The sequence below is a fragment of the Sceloporus undulatus genome, chromosome 1 (genome assembly GCF_019175285.1).
Source record: "Sceloporus undulatus isolate JIND9_A2432 ecotype Alabama chromosome 1, SceUnd_v1.1, whole genome shotgun sequence".
Taxonomy (NCBI): Eukaryota; Metazoa; Chordata; class Lepidosauria; order Squamata; family Phrynosomatidae; genus Sceloporus; species Sceloporus undulatus.
The window spans coordinates 295,169,461-295,183,360 of record NC_056522.1 but is presented as its reverse complement, the minus strand read 5'-3'; the positions used below and the strand labels follow the sequence as shown (position 1 = coordinate 295,183,360).

The window sequence follows — 13,900 nt, the reverse complement described above, 5'->3', positions numbered from 1 at the left end:
CACCCACATGGCCCTCCATGGATCCTGTGGAGGTTTTTGAAGCTTATGTCCCTGTTCTGTGTTCAACTGTACAAAATAGATAGATTTGGGGAGGATTTGAGTCACTCGGCCATGGAAACTCACTCGGTGATTCTGGGCAAGTCACATTCTCTGAGCCCAGAAGACAGCAATGGCAAACGCCCTCTGGAGGAACTTGCCAATACAACCCTGATAGGTTTGCCTTAGGTTTGCCATAAGTTGGAAACTACTGGAAGCTATACAACAACAACAAAAGTGAGTTGTGATGGCATAAGTCTGCCTTACATAATTGCCATTCACCAACAGGATGCCAGCCCATAATTAAAAAAACAAAACAGAGAGGATAAGAGCCCTTCAAACCATGGCTGCAATCCAACATCGCCTCTGCATAGCATATATAATGTCATGTGGAGACATACTGCAAGAGCATTATGCAACCTTCCACGCAGAATATCATGATCCCCTGCAAAATCTGATGAATGAAGCAAGTGGATTGTATTGCAAATTCCTCATCTAGTTGTACTCTAGAGAGCAAAAGAAAAAGAAAAAAGAAAAAGAAAAAAGAGATCTCTTACAATTCCAAAATGCAGAGCAAAGTAGTATAATTCTGTACACATACCCAAACTGAACACATAGAGTTAGTTTCAGCTGACCCAAACAACATTCATTCCATTCCTCTTTAGTTGTTAATTGTGCTTTTTGCTGTGTGCCTCCAAGTCATTTTTTACTTGTGGAAACCCTAAGGTGAGCCTATCATAGGGTTTTCTTGGCAGGTTTCTTCAAAGAGGGTTTGCTGCTGCCATCCTCTGGGGCTAAGAGAATGCGATATGCCCAAGGTCCAATGCTCAAACCACTACACCACACTGGTTCTTCCAATGCTAATAGTGTGGTGGAAGAGCATTTGTCTGAAACAGTGAATTAATATGTACCAGTTATACAAAGAATATTCAACAAATTAAATCAGCTTTATATGCATTTACTTTTTGTTTAAAAAAAGATTCCATGAAAAGGAGCATTATATAATTTTCTAGGTAGCAATACAGCATGATATACAAACTCTTAAAAAATAGTACAAAATGAATCTATAAAACAAGCATAAGCATTTTTATTATTTAATGATCTGAGAAAATAATAAACATTTCTTATTTATAGGATTGTCAGTATTAGGGCAACATCTTAAGATAATTAATTTCAATTCCCCCCCTTTTATGTCAGAGTATATTACTAAATTGGGCCAGCCACACATTTCCAGAACTGAAATTTCATCAAGCATGAGATGAACTATCCATTTTCTCTGTGTGTGATATATTCATCTTGTTTTCTAGTCAAAATAGTTGGATTACAATAGCTCAATATACATTTTTTCATAAATGTAAACTATTTCAGGAGAATAACAGTAAGATAAAAATTGTAAAGGATTTGCCTTTTTCTTATACAAACAAGAGGGTGGTACTTTCTCGTTTTTGCTTGCTAGGCCTGTTTCTTTCATCCCAATCCACTGAACATGAACAGGCTGAAAACATACTTAGAAAGAAGCTACCTTCTTTAGAGCATACTTCTAAATATGTTGTTTTAAACAGAGGATGGATGTGATGCTTGGATTAGGTGGCCCTTGAGATACCTTCTAACTCTATGACCCAATGATGTTACTTCTTCTGCATTATATAGCACTGAATGCTATTAAATAATTGCCACAAATGAGTTCTCCCATCTTTGATCCTCAAAGAATGCATTTTTCTTGCTCTAATACTATCTATCTCCCCTCCCAGCTTTGGTTCACAAGTGCTAGTGGCTTTAATTTTGCCTTCAAGAACTCTGTGTGTTTACCTCCTCAAACATCTGTTTGATGTTTTATTATCATTTCTTTCTTTTTTTTTAACTTTAAAAATTGGTCCAAGAAAATATCTGAGGGTTGAAGAGTGAATTGGTTTCATAACTGAGGATCATCCAAACAGCATTGTGTAAATCTGACTATTCCTAATAGCCAATTTAGTTTACTCTGAGTCTAAGGCAGGGGAAAATTGTATACAGTGGTACCTCGGGATACGAAATACCCAGGTTACGAAATTTCCGGGATACGAAAAAATCCCATTGGAAATAATTGTTCCGGGTTACGAATGTTTTTTCGGGATACGAAAAATTTTTTGGTGCTTTTCGGCGCTATTTTACACGGAATCGCGGCTTTTCCCCATTAGCGCCTATGGCATTTCGGCTTACGAAGGCTTTTCGGGTTACGAAAGCGGCCGCGGAACGAATTACTTTCGTAACCCGAGGGAGCAGTGTATACATGTATCCACAATGCAGCAAGTGCATTTGGCTTGCTGACCATTCAAATGCATGTACTCTAAATGTACCATACATGTGTTGAGGCAAATGGAGCTGATTCCCAACTACTACTTCTTAATCCATCCAGTGATGAACACTGTCAAAGCTCATGTGAATGGTGGAGAATTCTTCTCCTGGAAGGATCTCTGGACTGGGAAGGTTTGAGTCTGACCAGTACTAGACTATTTCTGTGGTGAGGTCCACATGACAAATTTCTACACAGAGGGCTTTATAACATAATTCAGAACATTTGTGATTTCAGTCCGGCATGCTGTGCACTTGTAATACATACTGAATAACTGTAGGAAGTGTCCCAAATGTCATTCCAACTGATGGATGGAAATGTCAGCTTATACCCACATACACAATATTGTTAGATAGACGACATCTGCATCTGATAAAGTTATCAAGTTTCTGAATATTTACATTCAAATCCATGCATCGAGATTGGTGAAGGATCCACAGTCAGCTTACATATGCAGAAAGCCGTTCCATACTGTAAAAACTTCCTGCCTCTGCCAAAGCAGTTGTTAGATCATATCAAATAAAAATACTTTTATTATCTTATATTAGTAAATGCAGATAAGACTGACTACAATTAGAATAAAATATGTTTAAGTATGATTTTTAATTTTAAAAATGTGTCATTCCTGCCATTCAACATGTAAGAAGCCATTATAAACAAAAATAAGCCCTTTATTAAGAACAATCTTTGGTTAAATTGATATTTTAAACATGTTTGGATACTATTTTGTCAACATAATTTACCTCCACATACAGAGCATTTTTTGGGATAAATCACTACAAATAATAGAATTCATTGCATACTTTACAGTATATTGAAACAAATATTACAAAACTATGCAGTGATATTTATTTTAAACCATTTTGAAATAAAAGCTTTTTATTGAAATATAACAGTCTTTGACATTTGGTTTTGTAAGAAACCTTAAGGTAAGTTAGCTTGCAATATATATCCAGACATTGGCTGTTTTAAGTGAAATGAAATTAGATTTCACTCATAATTAAAATTAAAATAAAAATTCATTCTCAACTCATACAATGTATAAATAATATGATATATGACATGATGTTTGCAGTTTATCATTTGGCAGACCATTGTCTAAAAAGTATCACAAATTAATTTTTGCACTGACTGAAATAACATGCTTTTGTCAAGGTCACAGCTGGAAGTTGTAGGTAAGGTGGATTTGATTCATGAAAAAAACATGCACAAATTGGAAAAAACCACCAATCCAAATCTTTTTTACTGTGCATGTGCCAAGACTGGAGTGTTTTCATGTGTGTGTCTACCAGCACGACTGGGGTTTTCTATCTGTACTACAGTATATTTGCAGCATTTAGTAATTCCAGCAAGCCTGACACTAGATATAACTGGCAGGGGCATTCTAGATTTGTAATCCCACTTTTGCTCCTGCCCCCCCTCCCCCTTGGATACTGACATTGGAAGGAATCTTGTCATATGCTTGGCTATAGCCTGTCACTGATGCCATTTGCTGCCAAATATTAGGCAATAGTAGAGAAAGTATGGGATGGTTGCCTAGTAACTACTAAACTGATCCTCCTGTTCTTTCTGTGTCAAAGAGAATCACCAAGTATTTGTTACAAGCTAGCTACTATCTAGAACTTTTTGAGGGCTAGGGATTTTTTTATATGTTTGCATGAGTACCTGTGAACAAAATACACTCTGTTCTCATTGCAAAAAATATAATACAGTATGACTCCCATATCTGTAGGTCATATGTTCCCAGACTTACTGTGGAAATGTAAAACCATGGATAATAGTGAACCCTATTGAAATGAATGACTTCCAGTGGATTAGACCATAGTTGCACTGGAGGACATAGAGGTTCCTATAGAGAATACCTCCAGTGTGACTCTATGGTCAACTTCTCCTGGAAGCATATAATAGAATCAAACAGCATCATTTGTATACCACTTCATATTGAACTAACAGTGTCTAAGCGGTTTACAACTGTAAGCTAATTGCCCCCAACAATCTGGGTATTCATTTTAGCGACCTCAGAAGGATGCAAGCCTGAGTCAAGCTTGAGCCCTTTTGCTGGTATTGAACTCGAAACCTTATGGTTTTGAGTGAGTGGTTGCAGTACAGGCATTTGGCCACTGCGCCACCAGGGCTCTTTCAATCACATTGAAAGACCTAGAAAATGCTTGGAGAAAACATTTTTTTCACACATAGGTAAATGGAACTGGATACTGGTCCTACGGATATGGCGGGTCATACTGTATGTTTGAAAATCATCAAACACTTAAGAGTGCTACATAAATGCTAAAGATTATAGTAGTTGTTTAAAAGCCTTTCTTGACATTTCCAAATATTTTAAAAAGGCACATTTAATTTTTTAAATACACATGTGTCCTTAAGATTTGAAGAGTGCCATGTATATTTTGTAGCTGGTCACCCATATTTCAGTATAGTAAAATCTGGCCTTGAAAGTTACCTAGGTTTTTGTAGCTAGGATTTTATTTATGTTCACCTGGATACTAGATCTATGCTACTATACTAAGTCATTAGAGCTATGTTACTATACCATGTAAGTTCCTGCAGCTCATTTTCGGATAGAAAGGAAACTGGATTTCCCCCCCATTTTATTCCACTTGTGTGTGTATATATATATATATATGAATGATAATGTTACAAGCCTTCCAGCCAAGATGAGTAACTGGACCACTTGGGAGCAAAGGAAAAAAAGAACATATATTGGGTGGAATGGATAAAACTGATGGGATACAGTTAACTCTGAATATTGAAAAGTCTGTAGAAAGGGCAAGAAAGAGTATATTCAGTATAGCGTTCTCTGTGTCAAAGAGCGAACAGAAACCAACAGAACTACACAGAACTTGGGAGAGAGAGAGAGAGAGAGAGAGAGAGAGAGAGAGAGAGAGAGAAGGAAATAAGCCACTTGCTAATCATATTGTTCATTTTGTAATTCAAAACTGGAGACATACTCCTCCACATTCAACAAACTCCAATCATGATCTTGATCTTTTGGTAAACAGGGAAAGAAAGCAATCTTCAATAGTATCCATATCCCCAGGAATTACTCTGTAACAGAAACTATAATATATTTACATATGGGTATCACTTCCCACCATTTTTGGTGCACTCTCCTTCTTTCAACATGGCTTACTGATTCTTTCCTGAACTGCCATTCATTTTTTACTTCTTCCATATTCCTTCTCTTTATTTCCACCTGCTGCTTTCTGAGCTGACATAGATTACAAAACTGTCATTATATGTGCTCAGCACCTTAACTACTCTTTGAAAGCAGGCTTAATGCCAGTTTCATGCTTTTTGCTCTACATATTTGAAGAGGAGAGATAAAAACCAAACCAGGAAGAACCAGAAGTTCTTATGGGTCTTTCATTGCCATGTTCGGCCACAGCTTCTGAAAATGCTTATCTGGAAGACAACTATAAACAGCTCTTAATCCTACTAAAAATGTAAAGTATGTGAAGTTCATACAAATGGAATTACAAAAACAGATAATACAGTGAACAAGAAAGAAAGAAAGAAAGGGAAAGAAAAATGCAACAATGGGTTCTAGCTGTTTAGTCTAATATTGCTATTGCTCAGATTGTGCATGTGTAAGTGCCTCTGAAAAGGTGAGTGAGCAGACCCCAATTCCTTAGAAAATGATCCCTGCTATAGCTTCCTAGTCCAGCATCCTGATTCCAGCAGTGGCCAAACACATGCACCCAAGCAGCCTACCAAAGTGCTCTCTGACTTAAAGGGAAGCACTACTGTACTTGCAGATTGGCTTGAGGTAGAGCAAGGCAGGAAGCCCCATAAAGTTCTCCCTTCCCAGGAGCCTGGGATTCTGAGGACTGCAGTCCAAAATAGTAAAATTCCCTACCTTTGTCAAGTTGATTTTTCCACTTATCAGAGCTAACTGACACTGCTAGACTTATGTTCTGTAGTTTTGTCTAATTCCATTTTACAACTAACTCAGCTAGTGGCCATCACTGGATCTTCGAGTAATATATGTAATATTTTTATTAGGAATTGTATGAAAGGCACTTTCTTTTGGTCTATTCTGACAGTTGTTGTTGTGTGCCTTCAGGTCATTTCTGGCTTATGGTGACTCTAAGGTGACCCTACCACAGGGTTTTCTTAATAAGATTTGTTGAGAGGGGGTTTGTCTTTGCTTTTTTCTGGGGCTGAGAGAGTGTGATTTGCCTACGATGGGTTTCTATAGCTGAGCAGGGATTTGAACCTAAGTCTCAAGAGTCACAGTTCATCATTCAAACCACTACACCATGATGGCTCTATTCTGAATTTACTGCAGTTCAGTTTCAATGTGTGCCCCTGAATTCTAGTACTACAAGAGAAGGAGCATTTTCTCCTCTATTCACTGTTGTTTGTAACTAAAACAGATCTTATATTATACCCTAGTAAACAGCAAATGTTCCAATTGCTCAGTCGATTTTATGAAGGAATTGAGTTGTTGCATTATAATTGTTGAGCTAAAGATAGCTGTGAACCATGAGGATGTGCTGTTAGTGAAATGTTGAGGGTCCCATGGTATTTGCAAGGATCAAGCATTATCATATATGCAGTTTTTAGGCATACTGAGCAGGGATGACATCTAAACACAATTGCTTAGGGAACACATTTACTCAATGTATTCCTTCAACAGATAGGTTTCTAGGTTTGTGGTGGGCAGTGCAGTTTGCTAGTAGATCTGTGTGTGTGCTCTTTAATTCAGGGCAGTTTTTAAAAAGGCCCCTTAGTGCTTGAGGAAATTGTGCTGTTGCTAATATTCTTTCTTGCCCTATGGACTCCCTCTGGAATGTGCACTAGACACTCTGCATTACTAAACTAGATGCTCTTCCACCAATCCTTTGTTCTTTTAGGTAAGAGAAAATTAAAGATATTAAAATGAACTGCTCTCAGTAGTGCTAGGATGAAGGTAACAATGCTGCTATTCAGACTATTTTGATCAATAGAGTGAACTGCAATTGAAATGATGAATGAAAAATTACGGCATTCTTGCCATAGCTTTCACTTAAGAGAAAACACAGTGGGTTCAGCATACAGGCAAAGAAAATACCAAAGACTTCTGCTTGCAAAAATTAAAAAAAACCAGCAGATTCAAGCCTAGAGCTTTTCTGCCATAATCTTGCAAGGAAGCACTCTATAGTACACTGTTTATTTTATTTTGCATATTCTTAACCTCCCAAGAATGGAGAGTCCATAATTATTCCAATACTTGTTATCTAAGTGTTACTTTGTCCTTTTTGATAAAATAAATAAGATAAAATAAATTTCTCAAAGAAGATCCTATAGAATCCTACCTGCTTTTCTTAAGAAATAAGAACAGTGATAGTTACAAGCTAATCATGTAATATATATATAATACCTATATATATGTAAAAAAAATCCCTGCATTACATTTTGTGCAAAAAAGAAACAAAATATGGTCCTCCATTTTTTGTAAGAACATTATTTCTCACATAGATATAAGCAAAATGGTTGCATATGCTTAAACATGCACCAGGTTGTTAAAGGATCAAGTCCTATTATTTAAGTAATGGCTTGTTTAGGAATGGAATGCCCCCAGCGTAAGAACATCTTCTTCTTCTACACATTAACATGACATGAATGACAGGAAGATACACTCCCTCTATGGCTCATGGATGGCCTAGGGCTATGGTTATTACAGCTTTCACCTTTCCTTTTATCCTTGTCCCTCCAGGTTTCTAGCAACTGCAACTTCCCCTGTTCTTCCTTCATGAAGACTTCTACCATCAGAACTTTTTCCTTATGTATTTGTTGGCTGATGTCTTTGGGAATGTCTGGGATAATCCAGTCCACAAAGTCGCTCATAAACATTACTAAGTTCTGAAAAATAAGAAATGTTGAGAAAATGTTGGCAAAGTCAAAAAGACAACAATAATTAAACACCTTTGAATTCTATATGGAGAGTTAAGCATGGCTATGCATGTGATACATATAATCCATAGAGCTCTTTAAAAATGTAAGCATTAGGCTGGATATTGCATCTTAAATGTATGTTTCTAATAATGCAAAAAGCAATTTTTATAAACCAAAGTTGTGTGAAACTGATGTGTGATTGATCTCTCTTTGCATAATGTGTGTGTCCATGTGCGTCTTAAGTTGTTTCTGATTTATGGCACCCTGAAGGCTAACCCATCACATAGACAAGATTTGTCCAGAAGGTGTTTGCCTTTGCCTTTCTCTGAGGCTGAGAAAGTTTGACTTGCACAAGGTCACCTAGTGGGTTTCCATGGCTTAGTGGGAATTTAAACCCTGACCTCCAGAGTTGTAGCCCAATGCTCAAACCACTACACCATGCTGGATCTCATAATGTACATGGCTAAAGATTTAAGGACATAAGCATAGATAATGTGCACAGATACCAGTTTGTATGTAGCTGCCCTTTTCTTATAGTTAACTTTTTCTTACAGGAAAATTAATAAGGAAAAGGTATACTGTATTAAGAGCACAAATTACGTTTCATCTGTATTAATGACATGGGAGGCTGTTGTCATTTCAATGTATCTGACACAATACACATGCCTTTTCTGCTTAACAGAGGATGGGTGGGCAAGCTGGACAACACTTTTCTGCCTTTTCTCTCTGTTTACATGCAACTTAGATAGTGCAGAGTCCATTTCCTGCTTCTGAAATTGAAATCCACCCTACTTCACTCAGTGGCGTGATGCTCTCTCAGGCCACTAGAGGAAATGTGGCTGTTAATCACTCATTTGTTTACTCTCTAGAATTATTGTGCTATGATTTTACTTTAACTGTCATAGTTCCATTCTATGGAATCCTAGGATTTGCAGTTTATAGAACAGGGCTTAGATTCTCAGCCAGAAATCTCTAGTGCTTCACAAAATTACAAACCCCAGGATTTCATAGCAGCTAAAATGGAATGACAGTGCTATAAATGTGTATTGTGAAAAGACCCCTGGGCTGGCTGGCAGAACAACATGACATGCCAGCCACGACAGGAAATATGGCTAGTGGTCAGCTATGCTTTCTAGCTTCAAGAGAGAATCATGTCGCTGAGTAAAGTGATGCAGATTTCAGTGCTGGAAGCAGCAACATAATGCTGAGCTACCTCTGTACCAACTGCACTCTAACCTCTGTAAGTATACATTTATAGAACTTTAGAATGTTAAAATCCCTTAATGTAGCCCAATAATACTGATAACCTTTTGAGGTAGCTCCATATGCTGGAAGAGTGTATCTTGTTTAAAGACAGAACATGTAATTCCTGCTGCTCCTCTTAGTTACACTACATATAAGCAGTGACACTCATCTCCACCTCACAATACTGGCTACCAATAGTGAAGCATAGAGATATATAGCACATAATGTGCTATGCAACTTTAGATGTTACTAAAAAGATGGAGAAAATATAGAGTGGCAGAAGTACCATTTTATGTTCTGTGGTAACCTATGGAATTCTTCACAGTGTGTTCACTTGATTTGAACAAGAAACGTTATTTTTAAAGCTCCCTCAGGTAGACATTATGCCACTCTAAATATGCCATCCTCTTTGGTTAGTTTCACTGCAATCACCTTGTGTTATTGAAAAGCTTTGGTGTGCTTTACCTGGAACACTATTACAAATGCTAATCTTGCTGCGAGCACAGCCCAGAAATCTTTTGCAATTTCATATTTATTTTCAGACCATGGGGGTTCTCTATAATCTTTGTACCTGAAAAATAAGAGACAACAGAAAATGAATAGGTTTCAGTTGGTGTGAATCATGACTGAATATACATTATAAGATATTAACATTTAATATTAATAGTTCTCTCTGTCTAGCTGTACACATGTAGCAATGGTCTTGCAAACAGCTTGAAATTCCAGCGATATGCATGGTTTTGATGAAGTTTATAAAGTAAACATAAAATCATTTTGCTTTTTATGCAGGCAAAAAGAAAAAGTCTGACAATAGCCAGACAGCTGGCATGATGAATGTACTGTTGTCATGTTGACTATACTGTTTTCTGTGTCCTTGTCATACTCACTTCTGGGTGTATCCTTATATATAAACTGTAAAGGGCATCTATGACTCTCTTTCTGTGCCTGTGGTAAGTATGTTCTTGAACAGAAAGGGCTTACTTATAAAAGTGAGTAATGGGCTGAAGCCTCAAAATACTATCATCTTTAAAATCTATGGACTGATCTGGGCTCCCTTCATGGGAAAAAGAAGAATCACTGCAAGCTTCTTTCAAAGAGGATTTGGATCTATTTCCAAAACTAAAGACAGTTTGGACATTAAGATCTTAATTCTAACAGTTACTCCCAACTACAGTAGAGCTACTTAGTCAATTACTGATAGTGTGTCAACAAGTAAGTAAACCTCATTGATTCAATAGGTCTACTCAAGTTGGGACTAACAGGAGACAAGTCTAAAGTTGTGTCCAGACAATGGATTTATAGCAATTTCAAAGAAAACACACTGTTCAGCTATTCTGTCATCCCTTCATTGGCAGATTCTTTTTTCTTTAGGGGGGAAGAGGGAGGGAATGGAAGTAGTAGTAAAAAATTTACACCTATATGGTTATGAGGTTGTTGTTTTCTCTTTGTCTCCTATCTCAAAATAGCAGATCCAGCTCTGTAACATTGCTAGTGTGAGGTCAAACTGCACAACAAATGAATATTGTTCAGGCATATATACTTACCACATTTTTGTGAACACTGAAGCAATGTAGTTTCTTGCCTTGGTTATCATCAACATTGTTTTCCCCAGGTGAAAAGAAACATTTCTGAAGAGGAGATGTTCCTATGTGCATGGAAGCTATCCATAAAAGCAAAATCCCTGGTTTCCCAGTGATCTTGTTCACATGGAGTCTCTCCATGTAAAAGGGAATTTTTCCACTTCAGATGTCTCACTTTCTATGTAAGTAAAGTCACAGCGGAGTGTACTGTGTTACATCCTTCCATGCTCTTGTGTTCAAGAAAGTGTGGTGAGTAAAGCCTAAACAGGGTTCAATCCACATGATAAGAGTAGCAGTAAATAAATAAAGTGGTTGCTCCAGATGTTTGCATGCACAGGTATGTGGATTTAGTATTATTATTATTGTGGGGGTGAAGGACAGAAATGACTACATATGGGAGGAGGAAATATTTATCTTCAGGAATCTCATACAAATACATGAACAGCATGGGATAAAAATGAAAATCACAGAATCATAGAATCAGAAAAATGAGAGATGGATGAAATGCGGTATTCTGCTATGGAATTTTGGGAATCATATCAATTCTCTGATCTGGTAATGATATAGTCTCCTATTGTTTTCTATTCATAACATAAACGTTTTACTCCCAGCATGCTTCTGGACAGTTCCTAGTGTTGACAATCAAAGGACATGAAACAACTATTCTGTCAGGGTTTTTTTCTTCCTGTTTTTGGTAGAAAGAAAAATAGGTAGAATTGGTAGCAAAATGCTTGAGGTCTTCTCAAGGGTAGGGTATGCTGTCTGTGCCTCCATGCATTTTGTTGAATGAGGCAGGATAAAGGTATGTTTAAGAGCCATCTGGACAGAACCCTAGTGGCTGTATGCCTTACCATCCTAAAGGTATAAGCCTCTGTGAACAACTCCTTTTTGGATGGAAAAATTCTGAGTTCTCATTTCATTTTTTCAATAATTCATTAATAAACATAACTGGCATCCTGTTAGTGATTAAGTCTGATGGTTGTGAAGATTGGAATTCTCTACTCATCTCATACATTGGCTGTATGTATGCTGTTGCATCCCCATAGTCATTTGTTGTTCTACAGATGGCTAAAAGAGGAACACATAAGGCAGGCCAATATAAGGCCTACCTCAAGTCTTATGAGAAGAGAACTTTCACAAGATTTCTGGGTTCCCACAATATCTCAAATCTCACAAGAGCATGGAAATCTCACAAAGGATCCTCCTCTCATGAAATGTGAGGTGGATTTTATACAGGCCAGCCTAATGTGTCTTAAATTGGCTATACTGGGGTCAGAAAAACTTGGCAACCCTATTCTATTTGCTGCAGCCTTGGGATCCTTTCATATTACATCTCCCTGCTGCAGGAACCTGCCCATATATTTATCTGATTCAGAAAGAGCCCCTCCTAACTCATGGATCTGAGATCCGCGACTTTTAATATCCACAGATAGGTGACCTTTGCTATTTTCAATGGTGTGTGTGCCTGGGCTGTGCACATGGGGGCATGCCCCATTCAAGCTTATGGGGCTTGAATATGTGCCATCCTTCATTTTCATGAGAGAGGGGTCCGGAATGGATCCACCACAAAAACAGAGGGCCAACTGTATTTAGAATTCCTGGTTAGAGAGTTCTAGTGCCTCAAAACCATGGAAGTCTGCAGGATGCAGCCATGGCAGTTAAAGCAGAATCACAGTGCTTAGTTTAGTAGTGTGAAAGGCCCTAGCCATCCAACAAAGCATAAGGTTTGTTATCATCTATATCCATGGTTCCCAAATTTTGGTCCACTAGGTGTTTTGGACTTCAACTCCCAGAAGCCCCAGCTAACTTGCCAAAAGTCAGGAATTCTGGTAGCTGAAGTCCAAAACATCTGGAGGACCAAAGTTTGGGAACCACTGATCTTTATGAACTTGTTGACTGATTAAAACCTTCCTAATTTTTGTCTTCACCAACCAATGGGAAATAAGAGTAATCTCACCCAAGAGTCCCCCTTTTTACCTGCACACTGCCTTCTGCCCAATATTCTCTCTCAAGCACACAAGAAGAGGAAGAGGTTCTGGCAGAGGCTGCCTTCCTATTTCTCCAGGGTCCCTTGCACATTACACAACTACAATGGGTCCTCAGTATCTGCAGACTTCCTTCTACTTGGGGAGGATGCTGATATTCTTTTTTTTGCCTCATTTAGGAGGACTAAAAAGAATATGTAATAAAGTAAACCCTATTTTGTAATAGGATAAAGTGGCTTACACTAAGTATATATTTTTCTAGGGAAATAGTTGCTTGGAGATCAAGAGTAGAGAAGTCATATTCTCTTCAATGATTGGATGAGAAGATATGGATGCTTATAAAGTATGCTGGGAACCCAATGTACTTTGCAAGTGCTTTCATTCATTCTTGTGCATTGAAGGATAGGTTATAGTGAAACACACCTTAGTCTACCTTCTCCTAAAAATGGTTGAGTCCAGAGACATAGGAAAGAAGAGGCAGAAGAAATACTTTTGTGAAAAGACAGAAGGGTACCATCTTTGGTTTAGAGCAGGGTGGGCTACTGGATGGGGACTGGAGGCCAATTCCCCCAAGCCCCCACCACAGGCTAACCCCCTCCCAGCAAGCCTAAATACCTTTGTTTTCCATTGCAGACCTTCTCAAAATGGTGATAGAAAATAAAGACAATATTCATCCTGTTGCCATTTTGAGATTGAACACAGAAGAAAAAGGATGTATTTTCTCTGCAGACCTTCTAAAAATGGTAACAGGAAGTGAAGGTTCCTCTTTTTCTCACCAGAAAAAATTGAGATTTTTTTGGAGGCAGTAGGCAGTTTGGGCTGCTTAT

At 37.9% G+C, this 13,900-nt stretch overlaps 1 protein-coding gene across 10 annotated transcripts in view; it reads right to left on the bottom strand.

The window, feature by feature from the left end:
- Window positions 1-226: 226 nt before the first annotated feature.
- ANO1 (anoctamin 1) overlaps window positions 227-13,900 on the bottom strand; it is a 174,679-nt gene continuing 161,005 nt past the window's right edge. For 8 of the 10 annotated variants that reach the window (XM_042444199.1, XM_042444164.1, XM_042444170.1 and 5 more), the window contains 2 exons: window positions 9,974-10,079; window positions 4,983-8,230 (listed from right to left, as the gene is read on the bottom strand). In XM_042444199.1, coding sequence (XP_042300133.1) covers window positions 7,970-8,230; window positions 9,974-10,079 — 367 coding nt within the window. In that variant the 3' untranslated portion in view covers window positions 4,983-7,969. Of the gene's footprint in view, window positions 543-4,982; window positions 8,231-9,973; window positions 10,080-13,900 lie in introns of those variants that run through there. The other 2 variants (XM_042444177.1, XM_042444182.1) reach the window with 2 other exon arrangements.